This window comes from Aspergillus fumigatus, chromosome 4, assembly GCF_000002655.1.
Source record: "Aspergillus fumigatus Af293 chromosome 4, whole genome shotgun sequence".
Classification (NCBI taxonomy): Eukaryota; Fungi; Ascomycota; class Eurotiomycetes; order Eurotiales; family Aspergillaceae; genus Aspergillus; species Aspergillus fumigatus.
Window position 1 is genome coordinate 2645506 of NC_007197.1, and position 15372 is coordinate 2660877.

General features: G+C 51.8%; 5 protein-coding genes across 5 annotated transcripts; 3 read left to right on the forward strand and 2 right to left on the reverse strand.

The window, feature by feature from the left end:
• The first annotated feature begins 389 nt into the window (after positions 1 to 389).
• On the forward strand, positions 390 to 3200 carry AFUA_4G10160 (putative C6 transcription factor (AmyR)). The gene is made up of 3 exons (XM_746717.2): positions 390 to 1911; positions 1980 to 2430; positions 2503 to 3200. The coding sequence occupies exons 1-3, from the start codon at positions 935 to 937 to the stop codon at positions 2941 to 2943; spliced, it is 1869 nt and encodes a 622-aa protein (XP_751810.1). The 5' UTR covers positions 390 to 934; the 3' UTR covers positions 2944 to 3200.
• Positions 3201 to 3551: 351 nt separating this feature from the next.
• On the reverse strand, positions 3552 to 5855 carry AFUA_4G10170 (glycosyltransferase family 31 protein). Its single transcript, XM_746716.2, has one exon. It carries the CDS (start codon positions 5300 to 5302, stop codon positions 3845 to 3847), a length of 1458 nt encoding a protein of 485 aa, XP_751809.1. The 5' UTR covers positions 5303 to 5855; the 3' UTR covers positions 3552 to 3844.
• Positions 5856 to 6968: 1113 nt separating this feature from the next.
• On the forward strand, positions 6969 to 9296 carry AFUA_4G10180 (signal recognition particle subunit SRP72; the record flags this gene model as incomplete). The annotated part of the gene is made up of 4 exons (XM_746715.2): positions 6969 to 7474; positions 7562 to 7835; positions 7893 to 8037; positions 8093 to 9296. Exons 1-4 carry the CDS (start codon positions 7154 to 7156, stop codon positions 9294 to 9296), a joined length of 1944 nt encoding a protein of 647 aa, XP_751808.1. The 5' UTR covers positions 6969 to 7153.
• Positions 9297 to 9601: 305 nt separating this feature from the next.
• AFUA_4G10190 (Gfo/Idh/MocA family oxidoreductase) lies at positions 9602 to 10741 on the reverse strand (the record flags this gene model as incomplete). The annotated part of the gene is made up of 1 exon (XM_746714.1): positions 9602 to 10741. The coding sequence occupies one exon, from the start codon at positions 10739 to 10741 to the stop codon at positions 9602 to 9604; it is 1140 nt and encodes a 379-aa protein (XP_751807.1).
• A 531-nt stretch (positions 10742 to 11272) lies between these two features.
• On the forward strand, positions 11273 to 14891 carry rfeF (uncharacterized protein). Its single transcript, XM_077804630.1, has 8 exons — positions 11273 to 11457; positions 11926 to 12070; positions 12091 to 12216; positions 12356 to 12418; positions 12722 to 13084; positions 13195 to 14047; positions 14111 to 14178; positions 14227 to 14891. The coding sequence occupies exons 1-8, from the start codon at positions 11375 to 11377 to the stop codon at positions 14644 to 14646; spliced, it is 2121 nt and encodes a 706-aa protein (XP_077660773.1). The 5' UTR covers positions 11273 to 11374; the 3' UTR covers positions 14647 to 14891.
• The last annotated feature ends 481 nt before the right edge of the window (positions 14892 to 15372 follow it).

The following is a 15372-nucleotide window of genomic DNA, read 5'->3' on the forward strand; positions in this document are numbered from 1 at the left end:
ATTCGGTATACTCATGTTGCATCTCCCTACTCCATGACAATGCCCACAATTGACACCTTGTGGTAGGTGGCGGCGAGATCCGGGGGACTGATGGAAAGTAAAAACTGTGGGGATGAAGAGTTAATTGTGCATTCTCTCGCATGGAGATAGACGTTAGTGAGTTTCAACAGCCGTTTAGACAACAACTCTCGTTCTCCTGCTTCGTATGCCACTGCAATCCTGTTCCATGGAGGTTCTAATGGAAGTCCCAGTGGATGGTGGGATAACGCGGGGTCCCTACCAAATAGAGGCACCCAACCCCTAGGCCTTAATAATATACTTAATAATGGACGTTACCAAGAATACCATGAGTTACAATGTTGATGTCTGATCCTGGCCTGATCTAACCTCAAAAGGTACCCTAGTGAGCGAACTCTGGTGTATTGACCATAGTCAACGGATACACATTTACAATACGACCATACACCCATTACAGCCGTCTGTGCCCTGATCTCGGCCATGCTTACACAGTACCTAGTACCTGCAGTACAGCTGCATAGAACTGTGAATAGTAGGTAGTATCGATTCGAGTCTATCACCGGTTTCAAATCTGCTCTAAACTGGCTTCATTTTGCTCCTCGCAGCTCCCCGCTTCTTCCCCAGATTTTTTCGGTCTTTTTTCTCCATGATCTACTTTCCCTTCTGAACAACTTATCCCCTGTTTCAACCTGAACTTCTGTTTGTTGACTTTCATATCGTGCTGGTCATGGTTGTATTCATGGCTGAGTGCTACATGTAACTATCAGCATCGTATGAAGAGCGATTCACAATGGCCTCAAGGCGTTGAGATTATTTTGGTCATGCAAGGTTGTGTCCAGAATATCTTCTTCCTGACTTTACACACTATATCCTTCATCTTTTTCCCGAGACGTTTCCCTTGTGTTCGTGTCTGGCAATGGACTCCCCCAGTGATACCCCCTCGAAATCCAAACAGAAACTGTGCAAGCAAGCCTGCGACAACTGTAGGCGCCGAAAGATCAAGTGCTCAAGAGAGCTCCCATGCGACAAGTGCTCTCGGCTTCTCCTTTCCTGCTCCTACAGCGATGTTCTGCGCCGTAAAGGCCCCAAGTTCCGGACTCTCTATCCTCTGGCTCCGATCCATCCGCTCATTTCACGATCTCGAGATACCTTGCATTATGGCCCTCGACAGCATACTCTGGACAAAGATTTCCTTCCAGAGGCCGGGGGTTACCCATTAGGGGCCTCTCCCACGTCTCCTCCGTTTTCTCTGGGGGATGTCCAGTTCAACTCCCAAGACTTCCTGGACTCATTGACACGGCTGGCGCCTCCGGAACTGGTCTCATCCCCCGACTCGACGAATTCCATTTCTGACCCTGGCACTGGTCAGTGTTCTCCTTTTTCAAGACGTCTCACGTCACCTGTTCTCCTGGCACATGTGAACGTCTACTTCAAATACCTCTTTCCCATCATGCCAGTGGTGCGGAAGGAGGGAATCCAGGCGGACTGCCACCAGCTGGAAAGACTCTCGTCGCGGAGGTATGCTTTTCTGGCTTCGTTGTGTGCCGCGACTCATATACAGCTCAAGTTTGATGGTGCTATGGGGCCCCCTGCCTTCAACACGGAGGCACAGTCCATGATGTCAGGGGAAGAATTGCTCGCCGAGGCGGTACGGGCAAGGAAGGAGTGCGATCCGGTGGATGAAATCAGCATCGAGAGTCTTTTGACTTCATTCTTTCTGTTTGCTTGCTATGGCAATCTCGACAAACAGGAGCAGGCGTGGTTCTACCTGTGTCAAGCTACATCTATGATCTTCACCCTAGGCCTACATCGGGATGTGGCCTACTCCGAATTCAGTCCGGAAGAGGCCGAAGAAAGAAGGCGTGTCTTCTGGCTGCTTTTCATCACAGAGAGGTGAGTCTATCTGCATTCGACGGGAATTGCTGCTTGGACAGCCGACTCTGACGCCTTGAATGACTCAGGGGTTACGCATTGCAGCAGGCGAAACCGGTCATGTTACGCAACTCCATCCATAAACCGCAAGTTCTCTGCTCGGACGATCCCATTCTGACCTACGGGTTCATCAATCTGATCAACATGTTTGAGAAACTGACCCCCAACCTGTACGACTGGATCTCTGCCGGTGGCGGGGAGGGCTTTTGCGAGATGCCTCCCATATCCTCCATCCAGTCGAGTCTCTGCAAACCCATGTCGCTAGACGGGGTAGTAGAAATCCAGAGAGTCGACATCCTCGTCACACAGCAGTGGCTGCAGGCGATGATCTGGAAACTCTCCATGGCGCACGTCTCGCAGCCCGGGTCGCGAGAGGATGCCGTCCTTCCCTTCCATCTCCCACTCTTGGTAGGAAAGGCCGTGATGGATGTAATCGGTGCTGCATCCCAGGGTTCAATCGATGCCCACGGAATTGGCATGGTGAGTTTAGATTCCCATCCTCCTAGTCTGCTAACCCGACCAATCCACTGACTGAGTTGCATTTCCTTCCAGGAACAAAAGCTCTTCGACATAGGAATGGCTGTCGCAGACGTTACCCGCTCGCTAGGCTCAAAAGCCTCCCATCATCTCGCCGAATCAGCCGTTGACCCCCGCGAACTCCTCTGGGGCCTGCTCAGCATCCTGTCCCGCATCCGCGGCTCCCCCTCATACCTCTTTCCCACCCTCCTCAATCGCTCAAAGAGCATCCTCGGCCTCGACTGCTCCATTAGCATGAGCAATTTTCTCTCCCTCATCACCGCACCTCCCTCGGGACCCACGCCATCCTGGCGCGACCAAAGCCAGAGTAGATGGGACCTGCTTACTGCCGCAGAGCCAGAGACAGAGGAATCGGACCATGCCGCTTCTGTTCCTGTCTCTGTTCCCGCCTCGGTATCGCATATCCCATCCCCCATGACATTTCACGATACCCATCTTCTTCGGGCGGCACGGTAATCGACCACGACGTAGAGAACCGGGTGCAATTCATGGATATGGATACCCGCGTTGTGGTCTGTACGTTTTCCAGTGACTTCGATGTATATGCTTATGTTGATTATCTGTACATACCTTTGTTTATATATATGACCGGCGATCCCAAGGATGGACAATGGGTTGCTAGTATACGGAGTTTAGACATTCCCCCGCTACTCTTCAGTTGCATTATTCAGGAGCGTACCCTTGCTCGAAAAATAAAGGATAATCTCCATCTCACAGTTAGAATCTAGTAAGCACAGACTACCACCACCGTACGGCATGTATCTTTCTCCATCCTCCACTGTCCAATCATACGTGACTTAAAGAGGTATGCCAGGAGATAATATTTGGTGACGAAAATGCCCTATTCACCTCGCTCTGGGAAATCAGTTCCGTAATGGATTCAAGCTCCGATATCCAAGCTATACTATGGTGTTGAAGATGAGCCCTGAGAACATGGATAAAAGGGAGGTGGCCGTGCTACCAGAGCGAAGCACGAGCACGGGCTTAGAGAGATGGCAGCTTGTAGTTGGATACTTGGGCGTCCCGAAGCCGATTCCATACAAATATAATTAAAAGGAAAACAGCTGGAGCGAGAAAGGGTATATTGCATATCATTATTGAAACCTATTAGCAAGAGTACAAGCCATCCTCGAGCAAGCCACCCTAAAGCCACAAGAGATGATTAAATTTTGGTAAGGCGGGTGCAGTGGTCTCAAAAAAAAAGTCTATATGGACAGTGGAAGAATTATGTACGTGAAAACATGCCAGGCATGAAAGCGTCGTCTAGAATAGCCATCGCATAGGCAAAAGAATGAAAGAAAGGAATAATATCCGCACAGTGAGTGTACCACAAATCATCTCAGTGTGGGGATAAGGTCTACGCCATCTTCCAGATCAATTCGATGATCTGATCGCCCTTCTCCGCGTCGCGGTGGACGTACCATTGGCGCACTTGGTTGCCAAGGAACACCGAGTCCTCGAGAAGATAGCTGAATTTGCCCGTGTCCTTGGGCCTGAGAGGACCGAGCGCGTGCATGAACGACTCGTCGACGGCTCCGTTGTCGCCGACCCATGAGACCTCCATGGTCTTATCGTCTAAGTCGATCTCGGTACTGTATTTGGCGATGGAGAAGCCATTGGTGAGGGTCCAGCCGTCTGAGAACTGCCACTGGCGCAGGAAGCACTTATCCCCGCAGAGATTCGTGATGACACTGAGTTTAGCCATGTCGGCCTGGAACCATGATTTCCAGTGGTGCACGGATAGCGGTGGTTCGCGTCCGGACTCGAAGAACCCCGACGCGTCGCCTCGCATGTCGAGCTGCCGCAGTCGATTATCCACCGTCAGCTTCGTCTCCGTGTGCTGGTATATGCAGAGCGAGATCCTCCGGTCCCCGGTGTGAGGCATAGCTTGACAGGCTTCGAAGACGTCGCGGTTGCTCAATTGCTGCACCAGGGGACGAGACAGAAAGACGCCCGCGCCGCCGAATCCCATCAGGCCAAAGATGCCAATCTGCGAAACACTCTCCGACAGACCTCCAATATACATGGGTTTCGTGTCGTCGTATTCGGCCAGCGCATCCACCAAGGCGGCCATGGACAGGAAAAAAGTGTCATCGTCAATCACGCAGGCCCAGCGTGTCCGCGGGCGCATGTTCTTCGCCAGATGGGCCACCAATGAGAAATATCGAGTTTGATACTCCTCCTCCGACTGTGTCACAAACAGGTTGATCCCCAGGCTATCCGCCTTGGCTTGGACTTCCTCCACTCGTTCATCCGGTTCGACCAAGGCGAAAATACGCGTGCGTGTGTAACCAGCCCAGTGGGTGAAGGCGTCTAACGAGTCGTTCAGCCGTTCTAAAGTCGTAGCAACGCCAAAGTCGATATGCGAAGCATCCACACTCGCAGGTGATGGAGGCACCTCCACCGTAACTGGGGGTTCAATGTAACAATCGTCCTGCGACGGCAGACCCATCCTACGAGCCTCATCGCCCGACGATGGTTGCTGAAGGAAGGGGATGTTGAGCCGTTGTCGGATGGGGAGCTCCGGCTCCGAGGAACGGGCGACGAACATGTCACGCCGTTCATACTGAGAAAGTTTTTGAACATCCAGGCGGCGGAGCACGTCAAAGTCGGGTTCGCACTTGACGCCCGAGGTGATGGTGATATTCTGTATAATTTTCGGGGGTTCTTCGGGCATATACACGGCGCGCGGCCACAGTTGATAAGTAAAACCAGCAACGATGAGCAGCGCGACAGAGAAGCGCAGAACCCTCCTCTTCCACATCCATGATGCGCCCATTGCCGGCCTGGGCTTCTCCTCAAATTTCGACAACATTTGAGTTTATTCCTGTATGTGTTCCGCTTTCCCTCGTTCAAACCCAAGCTCGATTAACCAGCGACGATAGAGACAGAAACCGATTACCGTGTCGACAACAGCATGTACATCCCGACCGACCATGAAGAAACTGGGTTGGAATTGAAGATGTGGACTGAGCGACGCCAATATAAGAGCCCCTCCGACGATAGGCAAAATGGAATGGGAGGCTGATCGGATCAGGTTACAGCCGGGTCTAGACCTTGAAGCAGATAGATAGGGGAAGCAAGAAAAAAAAAAGGAAGAGGACAGAGGGGTAGTCTTCCTTTCCCTTCTCCTTTGTCCACTTTAGAACCGAAGGAAACAGACGAAAGGTAAAGAAAGAGAGGGGGAAAAGGAGAAGGGACGTCCCCAGTTAAGTTACCGGATAAGAGAGAAAAGTCTCTCCAATGTGCCTGGGGCCTCAACCACGGATGGTGGGATGCAACGCCGACTGCAACTAAAAGACCCGTCATGGAGACGCAAAGAGGCGAACAAAAAGACATGAATGGCTAGGGAAAGTGGGCCGGTGGACTATGGATCAGCGGCCGCGTCCCTTAACCTTGACCATGATGGCTTTTTTGATCCTCAGAGTCACGTCTCATGGAGTCGTGTTCCATAGACACTGCGCTTCATTCTCCTCATTCATTCGTCATCACGGACCATGTACGCAGTACAGAGTAATGGATACGGATGCATTCGTCAACTAACTACCTCATCTGTCTTCACTCTGAATAATCAGTAGCATGCCACGCTGGAGAATCCGTTCCTGTTGAAGTAGGACGAGGTACTACCTAGATGGCAATGTGCCGAACTGTCAATTAATCCTATCGTTACTTGGTCTGTCAGTTTATTTGGATATCCTATCTATCTATTATTGGAACAAACCTGCAGTGTCTCTCTGATTTAAGACTCTGAAGGAGAAACGACAGTGGCAAAGACAACTCGATTAGACAATTGGAGGAGTTCCAACGACTACGAAGTACACTACCACATTGCAATATGATTTGCGCAATGACGCTCCACCAAGCAAATCACGTAAGAACTGACAGTTCCATACCCGAGACATCCAAGCAACGAGGCATTCAGACGAAAATCAATGCTCAACTCAGCGAGTGGAGATCTGGGATGACGACGATTATCTTGGCGGTCACGTGTGTCTAATCTCGGCCTCCGCAAACTACTAAGGTGTGTATGGAGTACTCCCAAGTGTGACTGCACCCTTTTGGCTGGATGTTACATCCATCCTCTTCTTGTCCGGATCCATACCATTGACACACACTGCATGTTCATGAGCGAATAGAAGTGCAACGTGCCTCAAAATGATCGCAGGATCAAGAGAGCTTCAAAGAGCGTTGATTGTCCACCACCCCCAGCCAATAAGAAGATCGGCAACGGAGCGCTGGTGGGTTCAAGGAATAGTGCTACAGAGTATCTAGTGTTCATGGAATCCTTATTTATTGATCATATCATCAGTTTTGAGGCGCACGGATATTAATAGTAATTGTTAACGAAGATCCAAATGCAGTATCAGCAAAGCTTCTGGCGCATAAGAGGGCTTAGTCATCCAGTCCGCTGGAATTACGGTAGTTCGTAGGCACCAAAAATGCAAATTCCCAAATAAGGAAATATCTGTCTTCCGCACACAGTGGCATGTGGAGGATTCGAGCCAGAACCCCGGAATATTCAGTTCGCCGTCAAACACAAACGCAACCCTACCAGAACGGTGGATTTGCATCTGGAAGCCTTGATCAACAATAACCGAGGTCCGCAGTACCCATCTCCAGTGCTGATATCTTCCAATCGCAGCTCCAATCACAACCCCCCGCCGTCATGGCTACGCAGTCATTGAGCTCGTTGCTGCAACGAGCCTCCATTGACGACCATGAAGAGATGCTCAGCTCCGCCAATGCGGCGCTGGCAAAGTCGAAATCGGATATCAATGCCCAACTTGTGAAGGTGGTGGCCTTGTTGAAACTTGACCGCTACGAGGACTGCCTGCGTGTTTTTGAAGAAAGCGGGGATGCTCTGAAGAAGAAGGCTGCCTTGGAATACGCTTATGCTCTCTACAAGCATGGTCAGCCCGATGAGGCGATCAATGTAGTATCCCGTCTAGCTCGTGGAAGAGGGGCCAAGCATCTGGAGGCTCAAGCTGTAAGTCCTTTCTCCTTTGGATTTAGAACCCCCGAGAACAGCGCATCAGGAAGGGACACGGCTTACATTGGGTTTCCCTTTATCTAGAGTTATCGCGCTGAGAAGTTTCGCCGGACAGCCGAACTTTATGAGGAATTGGCCAAGGACAAGGCGTCGATAGGTAATGAGGAGAACGATCTTCGGATCAATTCGTGGGCCGCGGATGCACAATTGCAGTGGAAAGGATACGCTGAGTTCGTACGACATGCTAGGCCAACAAGAGAGGATTTGGAAGCGTTTGAGACTGTATACAATGCGGCATGTCTGAGTATCGCCAAGGGAGATTTTGCGCAGGGCGAAATGCTGCTGAAACGGGCAAAAGGTTCGTACTGATGGCACGCCGGTCCGACTGGCGAGCATGGCATTAACAATGTTGCAGAACTCTGTCGAACCTCGGAAGACCTCACCCCGGAGGACAGGGCCGCTGAGCTGCTCCCCATCTCGGTGCAGCAGCTGTACGTTTTACTCCGCCAAGGCAAGTCGGAGGAGGCTGAGTCAGTGCTCAGGGAGATTTCAGTAGATGAGTATGTCAACCCAGTTGGCTCATTGCACTGCAACTAAAAGCTTACATCGATACAGTATCTCTGAGCTTTCCACCAAGAAGATTGCCCAACACAACATCACCCTCGTCCAAAACACCGCCGCCAATCCTTATGCCCTGTACAAAGCCTTGCGTCAGACACCTCACTCCACCGACAACGATAAACTCTTTGACTACCAGAATAATGTCATGATGGGTAATTCTCATGCAGCGGACCTTCTAGTCCAGAAGTATGATGGAATCATCCGCTCCGCATCCAAAGTACTCTCCAAAGCAGCCTGTCCCTCCCTCGATGCTAGGACCAACCTGCTCTCCGTCTACAGCGCAGCCGCACACGCACAAGGCCAAACCGGGCCCAAGGCCCTGAAAGCCATCCTTCCGGTCTTGGAGAGACGGCCCAAGGACATCGGGCTGGTCCTGACTGTCGTTCAGCTCTACGTCAATGCAGGCAATACTACTTCTGCCATCAACACGCTGGAGAAACTGCTCCAGAACCTCGACGAGTCCATTGCTGAACAAGACAAGGATATCCGCTTCAGCCCCGGCCTGCTTACTGTGCTGGTGTCCTTGTACAAGCTTGAAGGCCGCAAGGGCCAGATTCGATCCGAGTTAGCGAAGGCAGCGAGCCACTGGCGAAACCGCGCCGAAGCCCCCGTGCCACTCCTCCGTGCCGCAGCAGCCTCGTTATTACATTCCTCCGACCGTGCAGACCTATCCCTGTCCGGAGAACTGTTCAAGGATCTGTACCGGAATGGCACCGGCGACCAATTCGCAGTGGCCGGCTATGTCGCCTCGCAGGCTACCCTCGACTACGCCAAGGTCGAGTCGCAGCTCGAAAGCCTCCCACCTGTCGATGAGCTGATCGCAGACGTTGATGTTGCCGCCCTGGAGCAAGCAGGCATCTCTCCTTCCTCGGCGACAGCGGCAGCCGCTGCTGCCGCGATCGCCGGCGCAAGGAAGAGGACTGCAGCGGAGAGCCAAACCCGCGCGACGAAACGGATCAGGAAGTCGCGCCTTCCTAAGGACTACGATCCTAACAAGGCTCCCGATCCGGAACGCTGGTTGCCGCTCCGCGACCGGTCCACGTATCGGCCCAAGGGGCGGAAGGGCAAGCAGCGTGCTGCTGAGAGAATGCAGGGTGGTGTTGTCAACGAGAAGGCGGAGGACACGCTGGCTACCACACAGCCAAAAGCTCAAGGTGGAGGCGCCAGTTCCAAGAAGAAGAAGAAGGGAAAGCGGTAGGCGCATATTGCATCGACCTCTATGAGAGATGCCTTGCATGGGGGCTATCTAGACTATGGTGAACTGTGGCTCGCGAAGCATGTAGATGACCATCAACTTCCTAAACGATCTTCAACCTCCCGTATTGATACTCAAGAAGGTACCGAAAATATCTAAGAACTGAAATCAAAAATATCCAAGCTCCGCCCGTGCGGGATTCTAGGGACACAACTGGCATGGAATGAAGTCAGCTAAAGTGACGTCAGCAACATTCATGACAGTCGATGTACTACCGCCTTTTAAAAACTTCACCACGCAATAAGCTCCTAGCCAAGGGGAGTTCGAATGGTCCCGCACTGCCGATCGTACTGCTCAAACATCATCCGGAACAACTTTAGATCCTGGAGACCATCTACAGCCGTCGTCTTGGCCGGCTTCCCTTCCACGATAAACGCGTACAGCGCCTTCAATTCCTCCCGATACCCATCCTCCCAACTACTCACACTCTCCGTCCTCCTGAGCACCCCTTGGTCATCCATCTCCTCCACTACCACCCGCAACAGCTGGCCCCGCGCATACGGAAGCTCGTAGTAGATGCCCACGGTTTTCGTCCGACCGTAGATAGCCAGGTGCGCATCACACCGCGGCACGGAGTCAGTACCCGTCTCGTACACCAGGGTAAACGGGTGTCCGCCCCTCGCCGCAGTATCCGTGTAATGGAAAATGGCCGAGTAGAACGGATCGTTCACCGAGATCGTGGAGATCGTATCCGGCGCGCCGAGCGTATCCCGCATCAGACCCAGATCATGGCACCCCAGGGATGCGAGAAACTGGCACAGCGCGATGCGGTCGTGGCTTAGCTCTTGGCCGCTGAACACTTCCTCCAGAAGCCCCCGTAGGAGATGCGTGTTGCCGGTTCCTACTCCGTTGGTGCTGTTGCACGTCTTTGCTACCGTCGGTTGTTGGGGCGTCGTGGCTGAATGCGCTGCGTGCGGGCCGGCGATGTTCCGGCACCGAGCGTAGTAGATCCGGTCGAGGCTTGCGACTTCTTTCCTGAACACGTCCTCAAAGCACGGTACGTAGCGGCGCGCGCAGGCGACGAAGACCTTAGCCCCGTTCGGGGCGCATTTCTCGGCCGCGATGATCCTTTTGGTGCTTCGGATGCTGAGACTCACAGGGGTTTCGACCATGACATGTTTGCCAGCCTCGAGGGCGGCAATGGTGTAGGTCTCGTGATACTCGTTAGGGAGGAAGTTGAAGATGAGATCGACATTGGGATCGTGTATGACATCGTCGATTGAAGTGGTTGTTCCAGGGGAGTCCGTATTGTTAGCGCTGCTGACTGCACCGTGAAGAACTGCGATTTTGAAGTTTTGACCCAGGGCCCGTAGGGCAGGTAAGTAGATGGTCTGAACTACTTGGCTGTCTGCGCCAAGGATTCCTACTCGGAGGGGTGGCGGAGCCATGTCTGCGACTGTCAACTGTATTACGCGCTGCCGAGATAGCCCTTGAACATACTTGAACGCTTCTTAGGTAGGTAGGAAGCTATCTTGACAGGAGCTGTCCTTTGAAAGATAGCGACTCGAGATCATCTCTCCAGAAGAGAATGGAGACAGCTTCAAAAGAAGGTCTGGAGCAAGGGACTCGTTTGTTGAAAGACTTAGACGGAAGGGTTAAGAGCCAATCTAGGAGCTGATAAAAGGGAGTGAGTCCTGCATTCCCCCTTCTTTGAACATCCGGATCCATTATGGGATGACATCAGCCAAACCAAATCGTGACCAATAGATGCTATATGGCGAGGATTAAGGTTACATGGTCTTGGTCATATGACCGTAACAATTTAACAGAATATTGTCAAATGAGCATATGCCTTTCTCAGATCCTGTATGGTGTGTTGCTGTACAGTGAGCATGGTGTACTCTGTACAGATCGTTTGTGTAGTTGACTCGCTTGTACGGAAATGATCAGTAAGCAGGAGGCGATATCAGCCACAGCAAGTGGAGAGAAAAAGCACAAGACGCAAGGTTGGCACAGCCCAGCACAGCCATGAGCCCCCTTGATCTAATGGTTTGCTTGAGTTTCTGAGTCAGGAGAGATCCATGGATGTTGACGGAGAATTATTATCGCATCGGGATGTACTCGATGTGATGTTTTCAATGTTTTATGCAATGGTAGCCTCGAGGTGAGAAATACTGATAGCTTTATTGCGGTGTTTTGTCGCATCTTGCTACCATTGTCTCCTCGTCTCTCTGCAAACTATTATCTTTTGTTGTTTGCAGCTTACAGGTACTCAATCATTTGCGTGGCTACAACGATATAGTAGGAATGGAGTTGTTTCCTTCTTCTTAAACAAAGGTAAGCCATGTTCTGCTAAATACTAAGAATAAAACCCATAAGCGGGTCTCATGACAGGCTAGTTCCAGCTGAAAGTCGTCATCAATTGAACTGCTCCGGTTGAGCAACTTGAGCTTCCATATTTTAGTTCCATTACGATTTCGTAGTCATTTCTTCTTTAACATTCTCCCTTCTCACTCTTCCTATTATCTGTCCCGTAAACTGTGACATTCCTATCCCAGTTCCAAGAGTGCCATACCACAGCAATGGGAGTAAGTCTGCCCCGCGTCTGCCCCGCTCCCCCTAAACAACACAGTGTGTGTCTGTCTGAAATGGAGGGTGATGAGAGGTTGTCAGTCGATCAAAACAAGGACAGATCTAAGGCTGTGTATGACAACGATGACGATAATAATAATATTGATGATGATATATCGACCCTTTGCTCGCTGAAGGCTGACGACGTACTTGCTTCTGCATACAGTTTGCCTCCAAAATCGCCAACGCTCAGAACAACACGCAGAAGATGAGCGGTGGCTATTCGGGAGCTCCGCCCGCTGGCTACTCGGGAGGTCCTCCTGCATCGTTGCAGCCTGGTGCTGGTGGATATGTGAGTCCACTTTTTTTTTCTCTTTGCCCCTCATTTTTACAATTTTAGTATCCTTAATCGTGTATTGGCGTCATCGTTATTGACTACGGTCACAAATGATATTGACTTTGCTGACGCTGATATTCGGTGATCCCAGCAGCAACAGCAACAGCAGTATCAAGCTTACCCAGGCGCTCCTTCGCCATCTACTCCTAGCAATCCGGTAAGCCCAAATTTCTTGCTTACTGCTTTATTTTCATCTTTCCCCCTCATTTCCTGTTTCTTTGTCTTTTCTCAAACAAAATGCCCGCTGCGGCCAGTAATCTTTTCATCGAATGAACGTTGTCCTCCCCGCTACATTTTCACTCCACATTGCTCGTCTGCCCCTCCTTCCATCAGAAATTGTCGAACCCTCAGTTCCTGGGACTACAAACTTCAACCTTCCCTGCTACTGCTCCGGTGATTGAAGACGCCGTCCATCATCATGTCTCGACCTCTTTATAACCAACAAGCCTTTCCTCCTCAGCTTCGACCTGGTTCTGCTCAGCCCCAGTCTCCCTATCCAACGTCTACCCCGCCACCGCAACAGCAACAATATCAGCCCTATAACGCTCCCTCGGTGCCTCCGAACAAGCCAGCTCCTTCACCTTCCCCGGCACCTACATCCCACTCTCCCTATCCTAGTGCGCAGGCACCTGCGCCCCAGGGATATCCGCAAACACCGTACAGTCCCCATCCACAGTCACAGGGCTACCCACAGGCTTCTCCCTACGGTTCCGGGCCTTCATATGGTCAAGGGCAGCCCCAGCAGAGTTATGGACGAACGGCCCCACCTCCACCACAAGCTCAGCCCTACGGACAACCATATTCTCCACAACAACAGGCATATGTACAAACTGCGTTCCCAAATTGATTCGGTTGCCGTGTTTTGCAGAGTTTTGCGTCACCGTGCGACTTTCTTGTTCCTATCATGATTGCTGACTGTGATCGCTTGTTTAGGGACAGCCTTATGCTCCTCAAGGCGCGCCGTACCAGGGCGGTCCTGGAGGGCCACCAGGAGCCCCAGGACAAGCTGGATATGGCTACCCAGGCGGCGCTCCTCCTCCAGCACGTGCCACTGAGCAGCAGATCGGTGCCTACAAACAGCTGTTGATTGGCACCATTCAAGAGAAGAATCTGCAAACCTTCTACCCTCCTGATAAACTGGATAGACTTGTTCAGTCGTTGGCCAATGAAGCCCCCGCAAAGATTGATAGGCTTGTCCATGAGTGGTCCGTGCCCCAGGAAGTGGCAATGGACGTCATGAAACTCGCTCTGTTTGACGTGATCCTTTATGTCGATGATAGTGGTTCCATGGAGTTCGAGGAGAAGGGAATGAGAAAAGAGCAGCTGAGACAGATCCTCGGCATCGTCGCGACCGGAGCGTCGACGTTCGATCAAGATGGCATCTCCGTGCGCTTCATGAACTCGAATGAAGTTGGCGATGGTATCCGCAGTGTCGATGATGTCAATATGCTTGTCTCACGTGTTCGCTTCGCCGGCTTGACGCCGTTGGGTACGAGCCTGAGGAACAAGGTCATTGAGCCGATGGTTGTTGGTCCAGCTCGTGCCGGTCGTCTGCAGAAGCCTGTCCTGATCATCACCATCACTGATGGTCAGCCTGCCGGTGAGCCACACGATACTGTCGCTAACACCATTCGATATGCCAGCGAAGAGGTATCCAGAACCCAGTACGGAAGAGGTGCTGTTTCGTTCCAGTTTTCGCAGGTAGGAACCGACACCAAGGCCCGCGAGTTCCTTGCCAGTCTGGATGAGGATCCCCAGATCGGAGGTTTGATCGACTGTACATCCAGTAAGTATTGGCGCGCATGCAACTCGTCCCTAGCACAGTGCACTAGGCTAACAGAATGACCAGACTTCGAAGTTGAACAAGATGAGATGGCTCGAGCCAACCCTCCAATTCATCTTACTCGGGAGCTCTGGGTAGGTCCTTCTAGCAAGTACTTGTTGTGACTCGCTGACCATTTCCAGTGCGCCAAATTGATGCTTGGTGCTATTGATTCATCGTACGATACCAAGGACGAAAAGGCTTCAGGGCGTCCCAGTGGTCCCGGCGGTCCCGGCGGTCCTCCCCCTCCTGGGCCTCCTGGCCAGTACGGAGGTTACAACCCAGGCCAAAACTATGGTCAGCAGCCCGGCTACTATAACCAACCCCCTCCCTCTGGATACAATCAGCCAGGAGCCTATGGCCAGGGACAAGGCTACAACCAAGCGCCTTATGCTCAAAGCCAGGGTGGACCCCCACAGCCTGGCTATGGACAGACGTACGGCGGATATGGAGCCCCTCCCTCTGACCCGTACGGACGTCCTCCCTCTGGACCTCCTCCCGGTGGCTATCCCCCGCAGCAGAGACCACCTTACGGACAGCCTCCTCCACCCCCACGGTACTGATTGGGAAATACGGAAGGCACGTGACTTCTGTACTTTTATAGCCGGTTATCGCCGTTGTCCATCTTGCTATGGTAGCATATGTAGAGCCGTGCCATGATATTGCTAATTGATACGGGCCCTGAAGAGATTGAGAAATATGAGCGAGGGTTCTTCTGTGTACACTGGGCGGGGTAAGATATGGTGAGGATGTTGTTCAATAGCTTCACGAGACTTGTAACCTTTCAATTATGATACATTTTTGCGAGTTGTTTGACATCTCTACTTGCTCGAACCGTACCATCAGACAAGATATCTGGGACGACTGGCGAATGGGACCTCATCCACTTCAAGGGGATCGTCGCACCCCGGAGCCGTTTGTCAACCAAACGTTTCCGCGCATGACGTAGGGCCACTTGATGAGAGGTGGTGAGCGGCCAGTCACATGATCCATAGTTGGTTCGTACATACCTTAGGTATTGTGTGCAACCCATAAAAAATCAGAAGACCTTACTGGCTTAGGCTTTCGGCTTCAACAGCCCAAGCCAAGAATACCAGGTTTGCCACCACACTACGTACCAGGTAGTCCATACACCGCACCCACAAGCCTGCGTAAACTTCTGTCACGCAGTCCACGGTAGCTTTTACGGACCACTGTTCAGTGTCCATTGAGATTGGTTCTTCAGATGTACGTACCTCTGTACCTGTGTTCGCCTGAAGCAGTTCTGTGGTAAGTTCAACGTGAGTTCC